Source organism: Pseudophryne corroboree, chromosome 1, assembly GCF_028390025.1.
Source record: "Pseudophryne corroboree isolate aPseCor3 chromosome 1, aPseCor3.hap2, whole genome shotgun sequence".
In the NCBI taxonomy this organism is placed as follows: Eukaryota; Metazoa; Chordata; class Amphibia; order Anura; family Myobatrachidae; genus Pseudophryne; species Pseudophryne corroboree.
The window spans coordinates 846971872-846998927 of record NC_086444.1 but is presented as its reverse complement, the minus strand read 5'-3'; the positions used below and the strand labels follow the sequence as shown (position 1 = coordinate 846998927).

The 27056-nt window shown below is 48.4% G+C and overlaps 1 protein-coding gene across 8 annotated transcripts in view; it reads right to left on the bottom strand.

Moving 5' to 3' along the window:
• Window positions 1–8475: 8475 nt before the first annotated feature.
• Window positions 8476–27056, bottom strand: part of SEC31A (SEC31 homolog A, COPII coat complex component) — a 134624-nt gene continuing 116043 nt past the window's right edge. For 6 of the 8 annotated variants that reach the window (XM_063919932.1, XM_063919934.1, XM_063919936.1 and 3 more), the window contains 4 exons: window positions 22445–22717; window positions 22121–22240; window positions 21527–21598; window positions 8476–9012 (listed from right to left, as the gene is read on the bottom strand). In XM_063919932.1, coding sequence (XP_063776002.1) covers window positions 8833–9012; window positions 21527–21598; window positions 22121–22240; window positions 22445–22717 — 645 coding nt within the window. In that variant the 3' untranslated portion in view covers window positions 8476–8832. The remainder of the gene's footprint in view (window positions 9013–21526; window positions 21599–22120; window positions 22241–22444; window positions 22718–27056) is intronic. The other 2 variants (XM_063919938.1, XM_063919939.1) reach the window with 1 other exon arrangement.

Genomic DNA, 27056 nt, shown 5'->3' with positions numbered 1-27056 from the left:
TGAATTGCCGCCAGTACTACCTCCCTTTCCCTGGGAGCAGCTGGCAAGGCAGATTTGAGGTAACGGCGAGGGGGAGTCGCCTCGAACTCCAGCTTGTATCCCTGAGATACAATTTGTACAGCCCATAGATCCACTTGTGAGCGAACCCACTGGTTGCTGAAGTTTCGGAGACGCGCCCCCACCGCACCTGGCTCCGCCTGTGGAGCCCCAACGTCATGCGGTGGACGTAGTGGAAGCAGGGGAGGATTTTTGTTCCTGGGAACTGGCTGCCTGGTGCAGCTTCTTTCCTCTACCCTTGCCTCTGGCCAGAAAGGATGCTCCTCTGACCCGCTTGCCTTTCTGAGGCCGAAAGGACTGCACTTGATAATACGGTGCTTTCTTAGGCTGTGAGGGAACCTGAGGCAAAAAAGTCGACTTCCCAGCTGTTGCTGTGGATACGAGGTCCGAGAGACCGTCCCCAAACAATTCCTCACCCTTATAAGGCAAAACCTCCATGTGTTTTTTAGAATCAGCATCACCTGTCCACTGCCGAGTCCATAATACTCTCCTGGCAGAAAATAGGATTTTGGTACTTACCAGGTAAATCCTTTTCTTTGAATCCATAGGGGGCACTGGAGTACTCTTGGGATATGGACGGCTTAGCAGAAACAAAGGCACTGAATATTTAAATTTAGAACTTTCCACCCCTCCATATCCCAGAGTACCTCAGTGTACGACCTCAGTGTTTTTTACTGAGCGAACAGGAACTATAGAGAGGTTGACAATGGAGAATTCCTATAACATAACGGACAACAACAAAGTTGACACATAACGTTACTGTCAACTAAACAGTTGACACCATAACCGATAGACCTTTATAATTTGAACCAATCGGTGAAAATGTGGTACCATAAGCTCCTCTGAGCTTAATACAACCCAGGTAAAACTGCTCTGGGTGGGCGTCCAGTGCCCCCTATGGATTCAAAGAAAAGGATTTACCTGGTAAGTACCAAAATCCTATTTTCTTTTTCATCCACTAGGGGTCACTGGAGTACTCTTGGGACGTACCAAAGCTTCCCTCGTGGGCGGGAGAGCTGTTTGACACCTGTAACAGTAGGCGGCCAAAGCTAGATGCTGATGCCGCAAACGTTTCAAAACTTGTAAACGCGCACAAACGTGTGCACTGAAGACTATGTAGCCGCGTCGTAGAAGCTCCACGACCAGCTGGTCATGACATTCCCACAGAACCTGTGGGATGAGCTATTACTGACGTAGGCGACTGTAACTTAGCCTTAAGGTAAGCCTGACGTGTAGTCAGTTTTATCCAACTGGATAATGTCTGCTGAGAAACTGGCTAACCCCAGTTGGCAGCATCATAGAGAACAAACAACGTATCCATATTACGAACTGTAGACGTTCGGGACATATAAACGCGTAATGCGCGGACCACATTCAGAATTCTAGAACGTGCTGTCAACACAGGAAACACTATTGGTTAATTGATGTGAAAAATAAGAAATCGGAATTCGTCCGAAGTTCCGCTCTGTCATGAGGAAACCCAAATACGGTGGCTTGGAATACAAGGCACCCAAATTTGAAAACAAAACCCTTGCCGAAGTTAAGGCTAGAAGAAAAAAAGTTTTCCAAGTGAGAAACTTAATCCCCATTTGTTGTAAGGGTTCAAAATATGAAAACTGTAAGAAAACTGAACCCAGCTTCAAGTCACATGGCTCTGTAGGTGGGATAAATGGAGGCTGCACTCTGATGACACCTTGTAGAAAGGTGTGTACCGACGCAATAGAGTCAAACGTCTTTGAAAATAAATTGACAACACAGATACCTGCACCCTCAGTGTAGATAAACGCAGGTCTCCATCCCACCCCGTCTGTAAAATAACAGAATACGGGTAACTTGAAAGATGTCGGAAACTTCAGAGCTTCACACCAACCTATATAGGCACACCAAATTCTGTAATAATGAGCTGCCGTAACCAGCTTCCTAGCTCGTAACATGGTTGGTATAACCGATACTGTAATGCCCTATCTCTTTTCTTAAGAGGGCGGTCTCAACCACCACCCCGTCAACCGCAGCCGCGGTACATAGGTAAATAGGGGTAAAAGAACGGTCCCTGTTGTAACAGGTTGGACGTAGTATGAGCGGGCAAGGATCGTGTGCGAGTATTCCTTGGAGATTCGAGAAGCAAGCTCTCCGAAACCCATGAGATATCACTAGTATGACTGTGACGAACTGTCTTATGATCCGTTTTAGCAACGGAGAGAGCAGCGGAAAACGGTGGACCCAGATACACGAGGCTGTACGACCACGCGAATGTGAGAGCCTCCACCGCCACTGCCCTTGTGATCTGTCGTTCTGTACACATACTGAGCGTTTGTAATTGTGGCGAGATGCCATCATGTACACCTGAAGGTAACCCCACCTGTGGACCCACATGTGAAACACCTCTGGATTTAATGCCCAGTTTTCTGGATGAAAATCCCGACGGCTAAGATCATCTGTCTAACAGATGTCCACTCCCGGAATGAACCCCGTCGACAATATCACCTTGTGGTATTCTGGGCAGTTGAGGATTCGAGCTACCTCCCGCATTGCCATGCGGCTTCTCGGTCCTCCCTGGATGTTGTGTATGCAACTCCCGTTGCGTTGTCTGACTGCACGTGGACAGACTGAAAGCGAAGCATGTAGTGCATTGTAAATTGCACGGAGTTCCAGGACATTTATAGACAGCAATCTGTCGTGATCCGTTTTAGAACCCTTGTCGCTGATCTTTTTAACTACAACTCTTCAACCTCTGAGACTCTCGCCCAGAGTATAGACACCCTCGCCCCCCTGTGGGAAACGCGAGTGAAACCCGGCGAACTAAAGCGCTTCGAAAACACATCATTGTTCCTAATAGGCGAATACACCAATGTACCGCTAGTGTGCGTGGCTGTTGCACTAATTGTACTAGATGGTATAATCTGTTCTTTCTGGTGTAGTAGGTAAATCTCTTTGATTTACCGTATCTATACTCATACCTAGGAATTGAAGTCGTTCAGACGGAATTAGATGCGATTGTTTTTGAACTTGACACTGCAACCGTGGTGTACGTTAGTAGCGCAAGTAAGAGGAACCTCTGTTGAGACAGAGTTCTTATGAGCAGATCGTCTAAGTATGGAACGATTGTCACTGCCAGGGCTCTGAGATGAGCTATCATCACCAACCTCACTTTGGTGAATACCCGAGGCGCTGACAAGAGGCCAAACGGTAGAACCTGAAACGTTAATGGTTGTGGCGTATTGCAAAACGCAAGAACCTGTGATGCGGTGACCAAACCGGAATGGGTAAATACGCATTCTGAAGATCAAGCGCAATCATGCAATCTTGTGGCTCCAAATATGCAAATACTAACCCGCAGAAATCCATTTTCAAACTGTAGTAAGTGACTTGCTGATTGAGACTGCGACGGAGCCCTCCGGCTTCGGTACCCCAAACAGAGGGAATAAGTAACCCTGACTCTGTTGGTGTACTAGGCCTGGAAATAAAAACAGCTGAAACCAGCAGAGACTGAATGGCAACCTGCCAAAACGCCTAATTTCGTCCGACAGAGGCAGTCTTGTCTTTTAACCTTTAAATAGCGGATACATCCATGAGTGGATGTCTGGAAACCCGGCAAATGTAACGTGTAAAGGCGCGCTTCCACAATTGGAAATTCGAGATGGCCTAAGAGGCCGTCAAGCCACTGGCTTGTTGACTTTAGCGCCCTGGCGTTACAAGTTGTGACTGTTTTTGTACCACAGCCTTGAAAAGAGTGAAGTCTAAAGACTTTAAACGCCGGACCAAAGTACTTCCGTTTTGATACCGGAGGAGGCAATGGCTAGACTTTACCCCCCCCGCCTTGGCCTGAATATCAAATTTAGTACCAAACAACTTCTGGCCTTGTCGTGCTGAAACTAGCGACGATAAAAAGCGAGAATCGAGGTAACAGGCGTCAGCAGAAGCTTTACAGAGATACTCTGCAGCTTCTTATTAACGATAAGTCTAATGTGATCGTCATTGTTTCCATACATAGAGCGCCTAGTGACCCAAATGTATCTTGGGTCTTTATAATGTTTGACACAGACGAATTCACCAATGGCGGATTCACCCATTTAGATGTGGAAACGGGTAAATAGACTTAAATCTTAGTCAGATATTCTAAATAAGAAACTCATTGAAGATCTGTCGTTTATTAAATTCGACGGATTAGATGTTAGAGTCTCCTTAGTCTCTGTAAATTTGAGACATTGACTCGCTGGTCATTAGCAATGTATGGTTGCCCAAACCCCGCACTATCTGACTGCTGGTCTAATGTACCCTTCTCACTCGTAGTTATCGCTGTGAGGTTTGACATAGAATTTGTCAGACTGCATTAAATGATAAGACCAGTTAAATTAACACCCTGGTACCCAAAAGGAAGTTGGACCTTTGGAAAGTCTGAGACTCCTCCGTTAGAGCTGGCGGAGTAACTTCCGAGACTCCGATCTTACCTGTCGAACGGAGTCAATTTGAATTGCCAATGCTTAACATAGGATCTGGGAATGAACAGGCTTCCGGAGTGGAAACCTACAACGCAACTGAATCTGTGGTAGATTTATGTACAGACATTGTAGTAAACCTTGTTTTAAGTCTGTGTTGGAGCCTTACTCCTTATACACACAGACAACACAATAGCCAAAGGCCAGACACTTGCACAACCCAGTAAAGTCTTTACTTAAGGTGTGTAATATATATATATATATATATTTATGTCGAAATACAGTTCACATGGCTAGCCTATGTGAAACCTGAACCAAAATTCCCACTAACACCCCTGCGCCTCCGTGTGGAGTAGAGATGTATGACAGGAATGTTCTGGAATTACAAACTGGAAGAAACAGGAAACATGATTAAAAATGACCCCCATGCCATGCTTACACTGAAAATCACAGGACAGGTTACAATACCTGCTGCAGTTAATATAGGCTCAATAGCCTATTATACAGTGATAATCACTGTCCAGTAAACAGTAATAAACACATGCAGGATACATGTCTTCAGTGTTAATATAGGCTCAATAGCCTATTATACCCTGCATAATCACAGGCAGGTCACAATCCAGTTAATATAAACACTGCCTGCAGTTAATTTTGTATTAACATTCCTATAGATATGGCAGCCTGCTCTTTCCCCTTGCAGCCGCGCTGTACTCAGCCAGGTCCCCCCCCCCCTCCTCTCTGTACTCCCTGTAGCGCTGTCTTAGCGGTGAGCCGGGAAGCTCATTGCAGGGAGGCGAGAGACATTCAAAGTAGCGGAGGGCGGCTGGCCGGGGCGCGTAGCTGTCGCTAGCCGAGCTGCGGCGGGTCTCCCCCTCTGGGCGCTGCACTTTCCATACAGCGCCCATACGGAGCGCCTGGCGGGAGGACGGAGCGCCTGGGCTGGGAGGACGGAGCGTCAGACGGAGCGCTGGACGGAGCGGCTGGGCTAAGTGGCAGTGAGCGGTAGTGAGCGGGCGCATCAACGGACCCCACACAGCGGGGCGGCAGCCTGCGCTGACCGCCCCGTTTCCCCAGCATACCTTTTGTAGGAGGTCTGCGACGGGCTTCTAAGCTCAGAGCTCTCCGGTCATAGCTGCGACGGGGCTTCTTTCTGTAAGCTCCGTCCAGCTCTTTGATCACTTCTTCATGGCTGCGACGGGGCTTCTTTCTGTAAGCTCCGTCCAGCTCTTTGATCACTTCTTCATGGCTGTGACGGGGCTTCTTTCTGTAAGCTCCGTCCAGCTCTTTGATCACTTCTTCATGGCTGTGACGGGGCTTCTTTCTGTAAGCTCCGTCCAGCTGTTGCAGGAGCCAGTGGGCCTGTGGCTGTGAGGGTGCTCTTTGTGAGGACCGACACGCCATGCGCTGCCCGTGCAGCGGCACTATCCCGGACCCATGTTTTTCCAGAAACTGGGAAGGGATGTGCTATAGTAAAAAGTAAAAAGTAAAAATTAATAAAATCTTCTAGCCGTCCATATCCCAAGAGTACTCCAGTGACCCCTAGTGGATGAAAAAGAAATGGACATTGCATTAATTCTAGATGCCAGCAGGCAAATGTCCCTCTGGGCATCCCGCATATATAAGACGACGTCTTTTATATGTTCGAGGGTTAGCAAAGCAGTATCCCTGTCGAGGGAATCAATGTTGTCTGACAGGGTATCAGTCCATGCTGCTGCAGCACTACACATCCAGGCTGAAGCAATAGCAGGTCTCAGTAGAGTACCAGAGTGTGTATACACAGACTTCAGGATAGCTTCCTGCTTTCTATCCACAGGCTCCTTTAGGGCGGCCGTATCCTGAGACGGCAGTGCCACCCTTTTAGATAAGCGTGTGAGCGCCTTGTCCACCCTAGGGGATGTTTCCCAACGTAACCTATCCGTTGGCGGGAAAGGGTACGCCAACCTCTTAGAAATCACTAGTTTCTTATCAGGGGAACTCCACGCTTCTTCACACAATTCATTTAATTCATCAGATGGGGGAAAAGTCACTGGCTGCTTTTTCTCCCCAAATATAATACCCCTCTTGGTGGTAACGGGGTTAATGTCAGAAATGTGCAATACATCTTTCATTGCAGTAATCATGCATCGGATGGCCTTTGTAGACTGTACATTTGTCTCATCCTCATCTACACTGGAGTCAGACTCCGTGTCGACATCTGTGTCTACCATCTGAGCTAGCAGGCGTTTATGAGCCCCCGACGGCTTCTGAGTCGCCTGGGCAGGCGCGGGCTGAGACCCCGGCTGTCCCAAGGCTGCTGCGTCATCAAACCTTTTATGTAAGGAGTTGACACTGTCGGTTAAGACCTTCCACATATCCATCCAATCAGGTGTCGCCCCCGACACATTTATCTGCCCCTGCTCCGCCTCCACGTAACCCTCCTCATCAAACATGTCGACACAGCCGTACCGACACACCGCACACACACAGGGAATGCTCAGACTGAGGACAGGACCCCCCAAAGTCCTTTGGGGAGACAGAGAGAGAGTATGCCAGCACACACCACAGCGCTATATAACACAGGGATTCACACTATAAAAAGTGATTTACCCAATAGCTGCTTAAATATCTTATTTGCGCCTAAATTTATGTGCCCCCCCTCTCTTTTTTACCCTTCTTGTATCAGGATACTGCAGGGGAGAGCCTGGGGAGCTGCTTCCAGCGGAGCTGTAAAGGGAAAATGGCGCTGGTGTGCTGAGGAAGAAGGCCCCGCCCCCTCAGCGGCGGGCTTCTGTCCCGCGTTTTCTGTAACTTAATGGCGGGGTTTTTTACACATATACAGTTAACAGACTGTATTATGTGTATTTTATGCCAAAAGGTATTATAATTGCTGCCCAGGGTGCCCCCCCCCCAGCGCCCTGCACCCTACAGTGACCGGAGTGTGTGGTGTGCTGTGGGAGCAATGGCGCACAGCTGCAGTGCTGTGCGCTACCTTAATGAAGATAGGAGTCTTCTGTCGCCGATTTCATCGCTTCTCTTCTGTCTTCTGGCTCTGCAAGGGGGACGGCGGCGCGGCTCCGGGAATGGACGATCGAGGTCAGGCCCTGTGTTCGAACCCTCTGGAGCTAATGTTGTCCAGTAGCCTAAGAAGCACAAGCTAGCTGCAAGCAGGTAGGTTTGCTTCTCTCCCCTCAGTCCCACGTAGCAGTGAGTCTGTTGCCAGCAGATCTCACTGAAAATAAAAAACCTAACAAATACTTTCTTTTCTAGCAAGCTCAGGAGAGCCCACTAGGAGCACCCAGCTCTGGCCGGGCACAGATTCTAACTGAGGTCTGGAGGAGGGGCATAGAGGGAGGAGCCAGTGCACACCAGATAGTACCTAATCTTTCTTTTAGAGTACCCAGTCTCCTGCGGAGCCCGTCTATTCCCCATGGTCCTTACGGAGTTCCCAGCATCCACTAGGACGTCAGAGAAAATAGGATTTTAATTACCTACCGATAAATCCTTATCTCGTAGTCCATAAGGGATATTGGGCGCCCGCCTCAGTGCGTTGACTTTTCTGCAGGTTGTCTCTTGTATGGTTACCTGTTCAATTGTTGCTGTTTTATTACCGGCCGTTGCTGGTTGTTTTATGTTAGTGGTGTGCTGGTGTATAAATCTCACCACTCATTGTTGTTATGTTTCTTTTCTCAAGTATGTCCTTTCTCCTTTGGGCACTGTTTTACCTATAACTGCCTGTGGGAGGGGTCATAGAGGGGAGGAGCCAGCACACCCAGTTGAAGAAATTTAAAGTGCATCTACTCATTTGGACCCCGTCTATACCCCATCGTACTAGATTTCGCCAATATCCCTTATGGACTACGAGAAAAGGATTTACTGGTAGGTAATTAAAATCCTATTATTTTAAAGCTTATATGATTTGTACACACTGTGTAACAGCTTTAAAAAGTTCAATATCATAGAATTATGAAAAGAAAAAAAAAAAGAAAAAAGGAAAACCAAACTGTTTATGATTTTGGACCACATACTTTATTCTAGATGATATAATTTGGCAACCAAATCTTTCTGAAATGTGAACCATTAAAATATAAAAGCCCTGGTCAGATATTCAATATCATGATTGTAGAAACCTGAATAATGACATGCTGTGAATAATCCATGAAATACATTAATATTTGGAGAAATAGAGCTTTAAAAAAAAAAAAAAAAATTGAATAAAAAATAAAGTTTAAAAATTGTTTCTGGAGTCAGTTGGTCTTCAGTTCTGGAAATTCTAAAACCATGCTAGTCCATGATCCATCATCCATTGCACGGGGTAGAAACTTGGTTTTCCCCTTCAAGAAGAAGTTTATGAGAAAAGAACTCACACACCAAGTTTGTTGGCCTGGGTAAGGACTACTTTGAGTACCGGCATAAAGGCAGAGGTCTCACTAAAATTACTGGTGCTAACTATGTGAGTATGCATGTTCAGCCCTTCCATATAGTTCCGAGACTCAATACTTCTGGCAATGTTGTGCAAACCTGCAATTATTGCAGGGGATAGCTGTGACGGAGACAAAAAGAGTGGTTACACAAATGATGTACATGAAGAAAGAACGTTACAAAACATGCCCATTACACAGGAACAGTATACAAGTCTAAAAAGTAATTTTGAGAACAAACAGATCCATTCAAATAAAAGATAGTGGGATTCCTGCGCTGAAAGTGGGTGGGCAGATGAAGTAACAGGCATCCCTTTGCTACCCCTCTAAGGACAAATTTAGCAAGTTTTTCCTCAAGATTTGCAGAAGTGATCAGCCCCCCCTCACAAAAGTAACAGGGGCACTAGGGAAAAATTGGGGAAGAGTCTGATTGTTGTAAGCACACTGCCCCACAAGTGTAGATATAACCACTGTGCTTAAACAGATGGAGAGATATTGATCTGTCCAGTACCACACCTGTAAGGGCAGGTCATGGACTCTTTTTGCAAAACAGAAGTATTTAAGCAACCATGATATACTTGTACTAATCTACTAACAAAGTAACGAAAATGAATAAAAAAGGGACATAATGGTGTAAAGCTTGCAAGCTCTCCCGAGCTGGGCTCGGACTACTGTAACTCTCATGTCCACATCCTTTCAATATATTGTTTTATGCTGCAATGTTATTTACGCAAGTTATTCTACTACACACGGAATCTGTACTCATTTTGTGCTACTAGTCATTCTATCGATGCAGTTCACGCTTGTATTGGTATTTCATATCTTGTGTTTATGCTTAATTTGGTATAGGTATTTGGTCGATGCAGTATTTAGAACACTTGTCAAACAAATGGTGATGCTGAAGCTATTTATCTCATTGTATTTGCACTCCGGTGACAAATGATGGAAATACTCATTTGCTTTCTAATGATGTAAGATCTGGTACAGTGTTTTCTCCCACTGAAACGTGCTAACGTTGTGGAAGGAAATAATAAGATTTTACTTACCGGTAAATCTATTTCTCGTAGTCCGTAGAGGATGCTGGGGACTCCGTAAGGACCATGGGGAATAGACGGGCTCCGCAGGAGATAGGGCACTTTAAGAAAGCTTTGGATTCTGGGTGTGCACTGGCTCCTCCCTCTATGTCCCTCCTCCAGACCTCAGTTAGAGAAACTGTGCCCAGAGGAGATGAACAGTACGAGGAAAGGATTTTTGTAAATCTAAGGGCAAGATTCATACCAGCCACACCAATCACACCGTATAACTTGTGATAAACTACCCAGTTAACAGTATGAACAATAACATAGCCTCGGTTCAAACCCGATCAACTATAATATAACCCTTATGTAAGCAATAACTATATACAAGTCTTGCAGAAGAAGTCCGCACTTGGGACGGGCGCCCAGCATCCTCTACGGACTACGGGAAATAGATTTACCGGTAAGTAAAATCTTATTTTCTCTAACGTCCTAGAGGATGCTGGGGACTCCGTAAGGACCATGGGGATTATACCAAAGCTCCCAAACGGGCAGGAGAGAGACTCTGCAGCACCGATTGAGCAAACAGGAGGTCCTCCTCAGCCAGGGTATCAAACATATAGAACTTTGCAAAGGTGTTTGACCCCGACCAAGTAGCAGCTCGGCACAGTTGTAGTGCCGAGACCCCTCGGGCAGCCGCCCAAGAAGAGCCCACCTTCCTAGTGGAATGGGCCTTAACCGATTTAGGCAATGGCAATCCTGCCGACGAATGTGCCTGCTGAATCGTGTTACAGATCCAGCGAGCAATAGCCTGCTTTGAAGCAGGAGCGCCAACCTTGTTGGCCGCATACAGAACAAACAGAGCTTCGGTCTTACTGATCCTAGCCGTTCTGGTCACATAAATCTTCAAAGCCCTGACCACATCCAGGGACTCGCAATCCTTCAAGTCCCGTGTAGCCACAATAGGTTGGTTCATATGAAAAGATGAGACCACCTTGGGCAGAAATTGAGGACGAGTCCTCAACTCTGCCCTATCCACGTGAAAAATCAGGTTTGGGCTTTTATATGATAAAGCCACCAATTCCGAAACCCGCCTTGCAGAAGCTAAGGCCAACAACATGACCACTTTCCAAGTGAGGTATTTCAACTCTACTGTTTTGAGTGGTTCAAACCAAGGTGACTTGAGGAAACTTAATACCACGTTAAGGTCCCAAGGCGCCACCGGAGGTACAAAGGGAGGCTGAATATGCAGCACGCCCTTCACAAAAGTCTGTACTTCAGGAAGAGAAGCCAATTCTCTTTGAAAGAAAATGGATAAGGCCGAAATTTGAACCTTTATGGACCCTAATTTTAGGCCCAAATTCACTCCCGTTTGAAGGAAGTGAAGCAGACGGCCCAACTGGAACTCCTCCGTAGGAGCAGTTCTGGCCTCACACCAAGAAACATATTTTCGCCATATACGGTGATAATGTTTCGACGTCACGTCCTTCCTAGCCTTGATCAGGGTAGGAATGACCTCCTCCGGAATCCCTTTTTCCGCTAGGATCCGGCGTTCAACCGCCATGCCGTCAAACGCAGCCACGGTAAGTCTTGGAACAGACAGGGCCCGTGCAGCAGCAGGTCCTGCCTTAGAGGAAGAGGCCACGGATGTTCTGTGAGCAACTCTTGCAGATCCGGATACCAAGTCCTCCTTGGCCAATCTGGAACAATGAGGATTGTTCTGACCCTTCTTATTCTTATTATCCTCAACACAATGGGTATGAGAGGTAGAGGAGGAAACACATAGACTGATCTGAATACCCAAGGTGTCACCAGAGCGTCTACCGCAACCGCCTGAGGGTCTCTTGACCTGGCGCAATACCTCATAGCTTTTTGTTGAGGCGGTACGCCATCATGTCTATCTGAGGCAGTCCCCACCGATCCGTGATCTGTGTGAAGACTTCTTGATGAAGTCCCCACTCTCCCGGATGCAGGTCGTGCCTGCTGAGAAAGTCCGCCTCCCAGTTGTCCACCCCCGGGATGAACACTGCTGATAGTGCGCTTACATGGCCTTCCGCCCAGCGTAGAATCATGGTCGCCTCTGCCATGGCCACTCTGCTCCATGTGCCGCCTTGGCGGTTTACATGAGCCACTGCCGTGACATTGTCTGACTGAATCAGAACCGGTTTGTTCCGAAGCCATTCCTCCGCTTGGCGTAGGGCGTTGTATATGGCCCTCAACTCCAGGACATTGATGTGGAGACCAGTCTCTAGGCTTGACCAGAGACCCTGGAAATTTCTTCCTAGTGCGACAGCTCCCCAATCTCGGAGGCTCGCGTCCGTTGTCACCAGGACCCAGTCCTGAATGCCGAACCTGCGAACCTCCAGGAGGTGAGCACTGCGCAGCCACCACAGGAGAGACACCCTGGCCCTGGGAGACAGGGTGATCCGTTTTTGCATGTGTAGATGGGACCCAGACCATTTGTCCAATAGGTCCCATTGAAAGGTCCTTGCATGGAACCTGCCGAAGGGGATGGCCTCGTATGAAGCCACCATCTTCCCCAGAACCCTCGTGCAATGATGCATTGAAACCTTTTTTGGCTTCAATAGGTTCCTGACCAGAGCTACGAGCTCCTGAGCCTTCTCCACTGGAAGAAAAACTCTTTTTTGGTCTGTGTCTAGAATCAGGCCCAAAAAGGTCAGACGCGTTGCAGGGACTAGCTGGGATTTCGGTAAATTGAGAATCCAGCCGTGCCTCTGCAACGTCTTCACGGACAGAGACACGCTTGTCCAGCAACTTCTCCCGAGATCTCGCCTTTATGAGGAGATCGTCCAAGTACGGGATAATTGTGACGCCCTGCCTGCGCAGGAGCACCATCATTTCCGCCATTACCTTGGTGAAAATTCTCGGGGCCGTGGAAAGACCAAACGGCAACGTCTGAAATTGGTAGTGACAGTCCTGTACTGCAAATCTCAGGAACGCCTGGTGAGGAGGGAAAATCGGAACATGAAGGTACGCATCCTTTATGTCCAGAGACACCATCCAATCCCCTCCCCTCCAGGCTGGCGATGACCGCTCTGAGCGATTCCATTTTGAACTTGAACCTCTTCAAGTACAGGTTCAGGGATTTCAGATTTAAAATGGGTCTGACCGAACCGTCCGGTTTCGGTACCACAAACAGGGATGAATAATAACCCTCTCCTTGCTGGAGATGAGGAACTTTGACTATCACCTGTTGAATGTACAATTTGTGAATTGCAGCTAACACCAGCTCCCTCTCCGAAGGGGAAGCCGGCAGAGCCGATTTGAAAAACCGGCGAGGAGGCATGTCTTCGAATTCCAGTCTGTATCTCTGGGAAACAATCTCTATTGCCCAGAGATCCACCTGTGAGAGAACCCAGATGTGGCTGAACAGACGAAGACGTGCCCCCACTTGATCTGACCCCCCCCCCCGGAAAGCCCCAGCGTCATGCGGTGCACTTTGTGGAAGTAGGGTAGGACTTCTGCTCTTGGGAACTAGCCGAGTGCAGCTTTTTTCCCTTGCCTTTACCTCTGGCAACAAAGGACGTTCCTCTTACCTTCTTGCTTTTATTGGAACGAAAGGACTGCATTTGATAATGCGGTACCTTCTTAGCATGCTGCGGGGGAACATAAGGTAAAAAATAAGAATTTACTCACCGGTAATTCTATTTCTCGTAGTCCGTAGTGGATGCTGGGAACTCCGTAAGGACCATGGGGAATAGCGGGCTCCGAAGGAGGCTGGGCACTCTAGAAAGATCTTAGACTACCTGGTGTGCACTGGCTCCTCCCACTATGACCCTCCTCCAAGCCTCAGTTAGGTACTGTGCCCGGACGAGCGTACACAATAAGGAAGGATTTTGAATCCCGGGTAAGACTCATACCAGCCACACCAATCACACCGTACAACTCGTGATATGAAACACAGTTAACAGTATGAAACAATAGAGCCTCTCAACAGATGGCTCAACAATAACCCGATTTAGTTAACAATAACTATGTACAAGTATTGCAGATAAACCGCACTTGGGATGGGCGCCCAGCATCCACTACGGACTACGAGAAATAGAATTACCGGTGAGTAAATTCTTATTTTCTCTAACGTCCTAGTGGATGCTGGGAACTCCGTAAGGACCATGGGGATTATACCAAAGCTCCCAAACGGGCGGGAGAGTGCGGATGACTCTGCAGCACTGAATGAGAGAACTCCAGGTCCTCCTCAGCCAGGGTATCAAATTTGTAGAATTTTGCAAACGTGTTTGCCCCTGACCAAGTAGCTGCTCGGCAAAGTTGTAAAGCCGAGACCTCTCAGGCAGCCGCCCAAGATGAGCCCACCTTCCTTGTGGAATGGGCATTGACAGATTTTGGCTGTGGCAGGCCTGCCACAGTATGTGCAAGCTGAATTGTACTACAAATCCAACGAGCAATAGTCTGCTTAGAAGCAGGAGCACCCAGCTTGTTAGGTGCATATAGGATAAACAGCGAGTCAGATTTTCTGACTCTAGCCGTTCTGGAAACATATATTTTCAGTGCCCTGACAACGTCTAGCAACTTGGAGTCCTCCAAGTCCCTAGTAGCCTAGGCACCACAATAGGCTGGTTCAGGTGAAACGCTGACACCACCTTTGGGAGAAACTGGGGACGAGTCCTCAATTCTGCCCTATCCATATGGAAAATCAAATAAGGGCTTTTACAAGACAAAGCCGCCAACTTTGATACTCGCCTGGCAGAAGCCAAGGCCAATAACATAACCACCTTCCACGTGAGATATTTCAGATCCACGGTTTTTAGTGGTTCAAACCAATGTGATTTTTAAGAAACTCAACACCACGTTGAGATCCCAAGGTGCCACAGGAGGCACAAACGGGGGCTGACTCTGCAGCACTCCTTTTATAAATGTCTGAACTTCAGGTACTGAAGCTAGTTCTTTTTGAAAGAAAATCGACAGAGCCGAGATCTGTACCTTAATGGAACCCAATTTAAGGCCCATAGTCACTCCTGCTTGCAGGAAATGCAGAAATCGACCTAGTTGAAATTCCTCTGTTGGGGCCCTTTCGGCCTCACACCATGCAACATATTTTCGCCATATGCGGTGATAATGAGTTGCTGTAACCTCTTTCCTGGCTTTAGTAAGAGTAGGAATGACTTCCTCCGGAATGCCCTTTTCCTTCAGGATCCGGCGTTCAACCGCCATGCCGACAAACGCAGCCGCGGTAAGTCTTGGAACAGACAGGGCCCCTGCTGCCGCAAGTCCTGTCTGAGTGGCAGAGGCCATGGGTCCTCTGATATAAATTCTTGAAGTTCTGGGTACCAAGCTCTTCTTGGCCATCCACGAGTATCGTTCTTACTCCTCGCCTTCTTATTATTCTCAGTACCTTTGGTATGAGAGGCAGAGGGGAGAACACATAAACCGACTGGTACACTCACGGTGTTACCAGAGCGTCCATAGCTATCGCCTGAGGGTCCCTTGACCCGGTGCAATATCTTTTATAGCTTTTTGTTGAGGCGGGACGCCATCATGTCCACCTGTGGCCTTTCCCAATGGTGTACAATCCTATTGGAAGACTTCTGGAGGAAGTCCCCATTCTCCCGGGTGGAGGTCGTGTCTGTTGAGAAGATCTGCTTCCCAGTTGTCCACTCCGGGAATGAACACTGCTGACAGTGCTAACACATGATTTTCCGCCTATCGGAGAATCCTTGTGGCTTCTGCCATCGCCATCCTGCTTCTTGTGCCGCCCTGTTGGTTTACATGGGCGACTGCCGTGATGTTGTCTGATTGGATCAGTACCGGCTGGTTTTGAAGCAGAGGCCTTGCCGGCCTCAGGGCATTGTAAATGGCCCTCAGGTCCAGAATATTTATGTGTAGGGAAATAACCTGACTTGACCAAAGTCCCTGGAAATTTCTTCCCTGTGTGACTGCCTCCCAGCCTCAAAGGCTGGAATCCATGGTCACTAGGACCTAGTCCTGTATGCCGAACCTGCGGCCCTCTTGAAGATGGGCACTCTGCAGCCACCACAGTAGAGATACCCTGGTCCTTGGAGACAGGGTTATCAGCCTATGCATCGGAAGATGCGATCCGGACCACTTGTCCAACAGGTCCCTCTGAAAAGTTCTTGTATGGAACCTGCCTAATGGGATTGCTTCGTAGGAAGCTACCATTTTTCCCAGGACTCGCGTGCAATGATGCACCGCTACCTATTTTGGCTTCAGGAGGTCTCTGACTAGAGATGACAACTCCTTGGCTTTCTCCTCCGGGAGAAACACTATTTCTGGTTTATGTCCAGAACCATCCCCAGGAACAGTAGACGTGTCATAGGAACCAGCTGTGACTTTGGACTGTTTAGAATCCAACCATGCTGTTGTAGCACTTTCCAAAATAGTGCTACCCCGACTACCAACTGCTCCTTGGACCTCGCCCTTATAACGAGATTGTCCAAGTACGGGATAATTACAACTCCCTTTTTTTGAAGGAGTATCAACATTTCGGCCATTACCTTGATAAAACACCCTCGGTGCCATGTACAGTCCAAACGGCAGTGTCTGGACTTGGTAATGGTAATCCTGTACCACAAATCTGAGGTACTCCTGGCGAGGATGGTAAATGGGGACATGCAGGTAAGCATCCTTGATGTCCCAGGATACCATGTAATCCCCCTCGTCCAGGCTTGGAATAACCGCCCTGAGCGATTCCATCTTGAACTTGAATTTTTGTGTTCAAGGATTTTAAATATAAAATGGGTCACACCGAACCATGCGGTTTCGGTACCCAACCCGTGTGGAATAGTAACCCCGTCCTTGTTGAAGTAGGGGCACCTTGAGTATTACCTGCTGGGAATACCGCTTATTAATTGCCTCTAGCACAGCCTCCCTGCCTGAGGGAGTTGTCAGCAAGGCATATTTTAGGAAACGGCTGGGGGGAGACATCTCGAATTCCAGCTTGTACCCCTGAAATACTACTTGAAAGAAACAGGGATCCACCTGTGAGCGAGCCCACTAATTGCTGAAATTTTTGAGACGGCCCCCCCACCGTACCTGGCTACACCTGTGGAGCACCCGCGTCATGGTGTGGCCTCACAGGAGGCGGGGGAAGAATCTTGATTCTGGGAACAGGCTGACTGGTGCAGCTTTTTTCCTTCTACCCTTGTCTCTGTACAGAAAGGAAGCGCCATTTGACCCGCTTGCTTTTCTGAAGCCGAAAGGACTGTACCTTTGTCTGTGAGGAAACCTGAGGTAAAATTATTTCTTCCCAGCAGTTGCTGTGGATACGAGGTCCCAGAGACCATCCCCAAATAATTCCTCACCCTTATAAGGCTCTCTATGCGCTTTTTAAGTCAGCATCACCTGTCCAGTGACAGGTCTCTAATACCCTCCTGACAGAATGGACATTACATTTATTTTGGATGCCAGCCGGCAAAATATCCCTCTGTGCATCCCCCATATATAAGACGACGTCTTTAATATGTTTTTATGTTTGCCAACTAGTATCCCTGTTTGACAGGGCCACCGACCACGCTGCAGCAGCACTATCTGCAGGTCTCAGTCTAGTACCTGAGTGTGTAAATACAGACTTCAGGATAGCCTCCTGTTTTTTATCAACAGGTACCTATTAAAGTGGCCGTATCCTAAGACGGCAGTGCCACCTTTTTTGACAAACGTGTGAGCGCCTTATCCACCCTAGGGGATATCTCCCAGCGTAACTTATCCACCTGGCGGGAAAGGGTAAGCCATCAGTAACTTTTTATAAATTACCAGTTTCTTAACGGGGGAACCCACGCTTTCACACACTTCATTTATTCATCTGATGGGGGAACAAAACACTGCCTGTTTTTTCTCCCCAAACCTAAAACCCATTTTTAGAGGTGCTTGGGTTAAAGTCAGAAATGTATAACACATTTTTTATTGCCGGGATCACGTCACGGATGTTCCTAGTGGATTGTGTATATGTCTCCACCTTGTCGACACTGGAGTCAGACTCCGTGTCGACATCTGTGTCTGCCATCTGAGAGAGCGGGCGTTTTTGAGCCCCTGATGGCCTTTGAGACGCCTGGGCAGGCGCGGGCTGCGAAGCCGGCTGTCCCACAGCTGTTACGTCATCCACCCTTTTATGTAAGGAGTTGACACTGTCGGTTAATACCTTTCACCTATCCATCCACTCTGGTGTCGGCCCCACAGGGGGCGACATCACATATATTGGCCTCTGTTCTGTCACCATATAAGCCTCCTCATTCAACATGTCGACACAGCCGTACCGACACACCGCAGACACACAGGGAATGCTCTAAACGAGGACAGGACCCACAAAAGCCCTTTGGGGGGACAGAGTAAGAGTATGCCAGCACACACCAGAGCGCTATATATATATACAGGGACTAACTGAGTTATGTCCCTAATAGCTTTTATATAATATACTGTATACAGTGCCAATTTTAATGCCCCCCCTCTCTTTTCCCTCTTACTGTACTGTAGAATTGCAGGGAAGAGCCAGGGAGCTTCCCTCCAGCCGAGCTGTGAGGGAAAAATGGCGCCAGTGTGCTGAGGAGATAGGCTCCGCCCCTTTTTCGCGGCCTATTCTCCCGTTTTTTATGGAATTCTGGCAGGGGTATTTACCTCATATATAGCCCCTGGGGCCATATATTGAGGTATTTTAGCCAGCCAAGGTGTTTTTATTGCTGCCTCAGGGCGCCCCCCCCAGCGCCCTGCACCCTCAGTGACCGGAGTGTGAAGTGTGTGAGAGGAGCAATGGCGCACAGCTGCAGTGCTGTGCGCTACCTTGGTGAAGACAGAGTCTTCATGCCGCCGATTTTCCGGACCATCTTCTTGCTTCTGGCTCTGTAAGGGGGACGGCGGCGCGGCTCCGGGACCGAACATCAAGGCTGGGCCTGCGGTCGATCCCTCTGGAGCTAATGGTGTCCAGTAGCCTAAGAAGCCCAATCCGGCTGCAAGCAGGCGAGTTCGCTTCTTCTCCCCTTAGTCCCTCGCTGCAGTGAGCCTGTTGCCAGCAGGTCTCACTGAAAATAACAAATTCTAAGACTATAACTTTCTAAGAGCTCAGGAGAGCCCCTAGTGTGCATCCAACCTCGGCCGGGCACGAAATCTAACAGAGGCTTGGAGGAGGGTCATAGTGGGAGGAGCCAGTGCACACCAGGTAGTCTAAGATCTTTCTAGAGTGCCCAGCCTCCTTCGGAGCCCGCTATTCCCCATGGTCCTTACGGAGTTCCCAGCATCCACTAGGACGTTAGAGAAAATTCGATTTACCGGCCGTAGCAGTAGAGACAAGGTCCGAGAGGCCTTCTCCAAACAACTCCTCCCCCTTGTAAGGCAATGACTCCATATGTCGCTTTGAGTCGGCGTCTCCCGTCCACTGTCGGGTCCACAAGAGTCGCCTAGCATAAATAGACATAGCGTTTATTCTGGAGCTTAGTAAACAAATGTCTCTCTGAGCATCCCTCATATACAAGGCAGCATCTCTGATATGCTCAATGGTCATTTGAATGGAATCCCTATCTAAGGTGTCAATCTCCGTAGATAAGGAGTCTGCCCATGCCACGACAGCACTACAAACCCAGGCCGACGCCATGGCCGGTCTAACGATAGTTCCTGAATGTGTGTAAATGTGCTTCATGGTAATTTCCTGCTTGCGATCAGCAGGATCCTTGAGGGAAGCAGTATCCGGAGAAGGCAGTGCCACCTTCTTGGATAAGCGTGTCAGTACCTTGTCTACTTTTGGCGAAGATTCCCATCGTATCCTATCCTTCTGTGGAAAAGGATACGCCATAAGAATCCTTTTGGGAACATGTAGTCTCCTATCCGGAGATTCCTAAGCCTTTTCGCACAATTCGCTTAGCTCAAATGAGGACGGAAACGTGACCTCAGGCTTTTTCCCTTTATACATGTAAACCCTCGTGTCAGGGACAGGGGGTTCCTCAGTGATATGCAAAACCTCTTTTATGGCAATAATCATGTATCGAATACCCTTTGCCACCTTCGGCTGTAATTTTGCATCCTCATAGTCGACACTAGAGTCAGTATCTGTGTAGGTATCTTTGTCAGCGACCTGGGATATGGGGCGCTTTTGAGACCCTGAAGGTCCTGGCGCCACAGGGACAGGCACGGTCTGGCTACCTGACTGATCCCTAGCCTCAGCCTTGTCTAACCTTTTATGCAGGAGATTCACATTTGCATTTAAGACATTCAGCATATCCACCCAGTCCGGTGTCGGCGTTGCCGACGGCGACCTGACATTCAAACACTCCCCCTCCACATTAAGCGAGCCTTTCGTCAAACATGTCGACACACACGTACCGACACTTCATACACACAGGGAAACTCTTTTCTGAACACAGTATCCCCTTTAAGGCCCTTTGGAGAGACAGAGAGATAGAGTATGCCAGCACACACCCCAGCGCAATGACCCTGGAGACCAACACAAAATATTTTTCCCCAGCAGCACTGTATAATATCTTATCCGCCAATTATGTGCCCCCCCCCCCCTCTCTTTTAAACACCCCTTCACCGTGTGTAAGCAGGGGAGAGTCCGGGGAGCTTCCTCTCAGCGTTCTGTGGAGAGAAAAATGGCGCTGGTGAGTGCTGAGGGAGAAGCCCCGCCCCCTCGGCTGCGGGCTTCGGTCCCGCTCAAATTTGTGTAAAAATGGCGGTTGCTCTTTTATATACATGTACAGTGCCCAGCTGTACATGTATATATCTTTTGCCATGTTTTGAGGTGTTATTATTGCTGCCCAGGGCGCCCCCCCCCTGCGCCCTGCACCCATACAGTGACCGGAGTGTGTGAGGTGTGTGGAGCAATGACGCACAGCTGCGGTGCTGTGCGTTACCCTCAGTGAAGCCGCTGAAGGCTTCTGCCGCCTGAGACGTCTTCTTGCTTCTGTTCTTCTGGCTCTGTGAGGAGAACGGCGGCGTGGCTCCGGGGGTGGACGCCCAGGACGAACCTGTGTTCACCCCCTCTGGAGCTAATGGTCTTCAGTAGCTGAGGAAGCAGATCCTATCATTTAAGTAGGTCTGCTCCTCTCTCCCCAGTCCCTCGATGCAGGGAGCCTGTTGCCAGTGCTCCCTGTAAAAATAGAAAAATCCAAACAAAAATGCTTTCTAATGCAAAGAACTCAGGAGAGCTCCCTGCAGTGCGCCCATCTTCCTCTGGGCACAGTGTAAAACTGAGGTCTGGAGGAGGGACATAGAGGGAGGAGCCAGTGCACACCCAGAATCCAAAGCTTTCTTAAAGTGCCCTATCTCCTGCGGAGCCCGTCTATTCCCCATGGTCCTTACGGAGTCCCCAGCATCCTCTAGGACGTTAGAGAAAATTGGTATGCTCACTCTGACCCTGAACACTGCAATCTAATCCTGCATCGTCACACTGTACATACGTTTGTAATACAAACTCAAATACATATACAGCGTTCTCAATGTTACTACAAGCATTCTGCTATAGCCAACTAGATCTAGACTGTGGAACAGTGGTATTTCCAAGGAGACGCTGAAGCTGACTGATGGATAGGAAAGGTAATATGAAAGTGATAGAAAGCTATAAATAAACCACATTCTGCCTGATATGCCAGTGGGAGTGCAGCAGCATAATGAGCAACCATATGGCAAAGCGTGACAGACTTACCGTTTGCTCCCTTAGTTTGTCATATAGGGACTCCAGCCTCTTATTAGCATCGTCCAACTTTCTTTTGGTTTGCTAATAAAGACAATGAAAGCAAGGAAACCTTAGATTAAAACAATGGCAGTAACCACAATTCCATTGGACCTTCTGCAATGTGGGAAAATAATCAAGCAGAAAATACGGATAAATACAGATTTTCTGTAACAGGTGCATGCAGTGGCTTATGGGGAACAGTATGTGGGCGTAGTGTTACTATGGAAAAGCAAACTTAATCAGATAACTGCTGCTCTGTTCTTACAGAGGGCACACAAATCTGACATACAGCTATTGCTCACATTCATAACTGTAACACATTAACAGATATTTCTATAAAGGAAGTGTTTGGCAATATTCAATTAAAATTCCAGATTCTAAAATGACTATTTTGCAAAAATATAAATGAGCCTTGCAAAGATCTACATGGTGGACACTCAGGAAATTAACAATCTGTTATTCGTGTAACCAAAAATAAACTATTATGGCAATAGATAATAGCATCACCTAGAACGTATTCATGTTTTTGGCCTAGTCATTTGAAAGATGGAGAAAGTTACATACGGGGTCGATGGCAGAAGACAAACATCTCTGAATCAGTGCCTCAAACGTGGTCTTCAGGATAAGGTGCTCCTCAGGAATGGGGTTCTTACTGATTTTCTCAGCGGGCAGCGTGTGCATGGTCTGAAACATACACATAAACACTCCAAATACATGGCTAAACAAATATGCATTCTAGTTGTGAGAAGCCAGATTCTTCTTTACACTGATGCTCACTAAACCCAAAAGAAGAAAACATATGCAAACTGATTATAGAGGGTATAATCTAATAGTGAAGGATGGCTTGGAATGGTTTTGAAAACTGTCAATTACATTATTAACAATAACCTGTATAGTGTTGCCAATTGGTGCACCTGGAGCACCTTCAGTATTAGGCTTTGAGGAACCAAGGTGCACACCAGGTTGTCCCATGTGAGGTGGCATGTTTGGGAATGTGTTCTGTAAATCTGGCTGCCCAAGGGGTATTTGAGAGGGTTGAAATGGTACTGATGTGACAGGAGCTCCAGACACCGGGACTTGTTGCTGCTGGGACTGTGGGTCTGCCAAAGGGTTCATTATGGGAGCTGTGATCGGAGGTGGGGGCATATAGTTTTCTAAAACCTGCAAGAAAAAATAAACAAAATAAGATTTCACTAATAATTATCCAATACACAGGACATCATTTATTGTTCTGTAACTATAACACACAGGTTTCCAAATGACAAAATAAACAGATATATTGTGTAGGCAAAGTGAGTTCGCTCTGCAAAGCATGAATATGTTAAATATGCTGGTAACTGTCACATACATTTTGATCGAAAGTGTATCTAAAAATGCTAAATATATAAAGGGGATTCGTTCAATTTGCCAGCTGTTGGAATCCTGGCGGTCAGGATACAGACATCAGAATCCCGACAGCCGACAATGCTGCCAACCGGAGTCCCAGCAAAACAGGACTATTCCCACTCGTGGATGTCCACGACACCCACAGAATGGGAACAGATCCTGTGGTGAGTGTAGCAAGCCACCCAGCCCGCAGCACACACACACACTTAGCAAAGTTACTTTGATAGTTTAATGCTTTTATGTGTCTTTTAGGAGATTTAAACACAACAAAAATAGATCTATCTAATGGAGCTCAAATAATAAAAGCCAATCCAGTAATCCCAGATGTTTTTGATTCCCAAAAATACCCGTATATACTAACTGAGAGACTGGGAGCACATTGCATGGTAGCATCATCAATGTGCGGTGGTGGGGAAGACGGATGGCACAGTGGACAGGTGGGGGAAGACGGATGGCACAGTGGACAGGTGGGGGAAGACGGATGGCACAGTGGACAGGTGGGGGAAGACGGATGGCACAGTGGACAGGTGGGGGATGACGGATGGCACAGTGGACAGGTGGGGGATGACGGATGGCACATTGGACAGGTGGGGGAAGACGGATGGCACAGAGGACAGGTGGGGGAAGACGGATGGCACAGAGGACAGGAGGGGGAAGACGGATGGCACAGAGGACAGCTGGGGGAAGACGGATGGCACAGAGGACAGCTGGGGGAAGACGGATGGCACAGAGGACAGGTGGGGGAAGACGATGGCACAGAGGACAGGTGGGGGAAGACGGATGGCACAGAGGATAGGAGGGGAAGACGGACGGCACAGAGGACAGGTGGGGGAAGACGGACGGCACAGACGACAGGTGGGGGAAGACGGATGGCGACAAGTGGGGGAAGACGGATGGCACAGAAGACAGGTGGGGGAAGACGGATGGCACAGAGGACAGGTGGGGGAAGACGGATGGCACAAAGGACAGGTGGGGGAAGACGGATGGCACAGAGGACTGGTGGGGGAAGACGGATGGCACAGAGGACAGGAGGGGAAGACGGATGGCACAGAGGACAGGAGGGGAAGACGGATGGCACAGAGGACAGGAGGGGAAGACGGATGGCACAGAGGACAGGAGGGGAAGACGGATGGCACAGAGGACTGGAGGGGAAGACGGATGGCACAGAGGACAGGAGGGGAAGACGGATGGCACAGAGGACAGGAGGGGAAGACGGATGGCACAGAGGACAGGAGGGGAAGACGGATGGCACAGAGGACAGGAGGGGAAGACGGATGGCACAGAGGACAGGAGGGGAAGACGGATGGCACAGAGGACAGGAGGGGAAGACGGATGGCACAGAGGACAGGAGGGGAAGACGGATGGCACAGAGGACAGGAGGGGAAGACGGATGGCACAGAGGACAGGAGGGGAAGACGGATGGCACAGAGGACAGGAGGGGAAGACGGATGGCACAGAGGACAGGAGGGGAAGACGGATGGCACAGAGGACAGGAGGGGAAGACGGATGGCACAGAGGACAGGAGGGGAAGACGGATGGCACAGAGGACAGGAGGGGAAGACGGATGGCACAGAGGACAGGAGGGGAAGACGGATGGCACAGAGGACAGGAGGGGAAGACGGATGGCACAGAGGACAGGAGGGGAAGACGGATGGCACAGAGGACAGGTGGGGGAAGACGGATGGCACAGAGGACAGGTGGGGAAGACGGACGGCACAGAGGACAGGTGGGGAAGACAGACGGCACAGAGTACAGGTGGGGGAAGACGGATGGCAAAGAGGACAGGAGGGGAAGACAATTGGCACAGAGGACAGGAGGGGAAGACGGATGGCACAGAGGACAGGAGGGGAAGACGGATGGCACAGAGGACAGGAGGGGAAGACGGATGGCACAGAGGACAGGAGGGGAAGACGGATGGCACAGAGGACAGGAGGGGAAGACGGATGGCACAGAGGACAGGAGGGGAAGACGGATGGCACAGAGGACAGGAGGGGAAGACGGATGGCACAGAGGACAGGAGGGGAAGACGGATGGCACAGAGGACAGGAGGGGAAGACGGATGGCACAGAGGACAGGAGGGGAAGACGGATGGCACAGAGGACAGGAGGGGAAGACGGATGGCACAGAGGACTGGTGGGGGAAGACGGATGGCACAGAGGACAGGTGGGGAAGACGGACGGCACAGAGGACAGGTGGGGGAAGACGGACGGCACAGAGGACAGGTGGGGGAAGACGGACGGCACAGAGGACAGGTGGGGGAAGACGGAAGGCACAGAGGACAGGTGGGGGAAGACGGATGGCGACAGGTGGGGGAAGACGGATGGCGACAGGTGGGGGAAGACGGATGGCACCGAGGACAGGTGGGGGAAGACGGATGACACAGAGGACAGGTGGGGGAAGACGGATGACACAGAGGACAGGTGGGGGAAGACGGATGGCGACAGGTGGGGGAAGACGGATGGCACAGAGGACAGTGGATAAATATGTCATAATGTATGTAGAAAACAGAATAATAACAGATCCTTGTACAATTGAATCCCAGGATTTATGCTGCCCATACACCTAAAGATTTATTGTCAGATTTGGCTGGTTGGAATGAAAACCTGGTAATGGATAAAATCAAATGACAATTGACCATTTGCTCCTAAATGCTGTAAACATGAAAAAAACGATCGTTCAGACAAATTGGTTAAATCAAATGGATTTAACCAATTTGTCTGATTGACCATTTTTATCAGTTTTCCAGTGTTTGGGAGCAAATGGACAATTGTCATTTGCTTTCATCCATTACCAGATTTTCTTTCCAACCAGTCAAATATGACAATATATCTTCAGATGTATGGCCATTTTAAGATTTTTTTCAATCCCGACCGGGATTACCGAAATGGGGTGGGAAGGACTTCCCTACTTAACATGTTTCAATTGTGAAAGTTCTCAAATTTTGCAAAGATCCAAAGATTGCATTTTCTATTTCTGTTATTATTCACCTTTATAGCTCTAACATACTATGCTCTACTGTACAATTAGATAACTTTATTCAGGTACATCAGTCCCTTTCCTCGTGTAAGTCACTATTAATATTCCTATCACAAAAAAAGAAAACCAGGTAATAGGTCTGTGTAAAAGATGTAACTAACTAATTGATGATAAATGGCAGCAAGCTACATTCTAAAGGAGAAAGGAGATTTATGTTCTTACCTTGTTAAATCCTTTTCTTCGATTCCATAGGGGGCACAGGGATAACACTGGGTATGGCCTAGAGAAGGGAGTCTGGACTCCAAATAGTTACTTATTTTTTCCCAGCAGTCCAGGGCTCCCTTTCCTCTATGCTCCGCTCCCAGCCCAGCCAGTAAAATTAGCAAGCCCATGGAGAGGAGAAGTAGAGGGAGAAGTAAGACCGGCACACACTCAGAAACATACACGGAGGAAAGGTGTGCGGAGAACTGGTATCACAGGATTAAACCACGCAAGCCAGGTGTGTCAGGATGGGCGTCCTGTGCCCCCTATGGAGTCAAAGAAAAGGATTTACCAAGATAAGAACATAAACCTCATTTTCTTCTTTCTACACTAGGGGGCACAGAGATGACACTGGGGTATCCTACAGCTGTCTCCCTATAGAAGGGGACACTCCTGAGCTGCACTGAGAACCCTTCACTGGAAGGCTGTGTCTGAATGTTTCAAATGCATAGAAACTAATGAAAGTGTGGGCAAAGAATCAAATCCATAGAGCTCTCACGACATCCAGGGAAGCTTCCTCTGGTGAAGAGTCCAGAGTATTGAAAGACAGAACAACAATTTCCAAGTTGATATGGAATCAAGACACCACGAAGTAAGTCCTCAGAATGTCCCAATAAAAATGGAAGATCAGAAAGGGGGAGAGACAAGATGAGGAATTCAAGTTGGATACCAGCCTGGCCGACGTAATGGCAAGTAAGAGTCCTCCATGTAAGCCAACAAACGTCCACCACAACCAAAGGCTCAAAGGGAATGCACTGTAGAGGCTGAAAAACCAAGGACAGGATCCAAGGAGCCCTGGAGGAACAAACTGTGACTGCAAATGGAGGACACCCTGAAAAAACATCCGTACATCCGGTAAGAGTGCAATCTGTTGCTG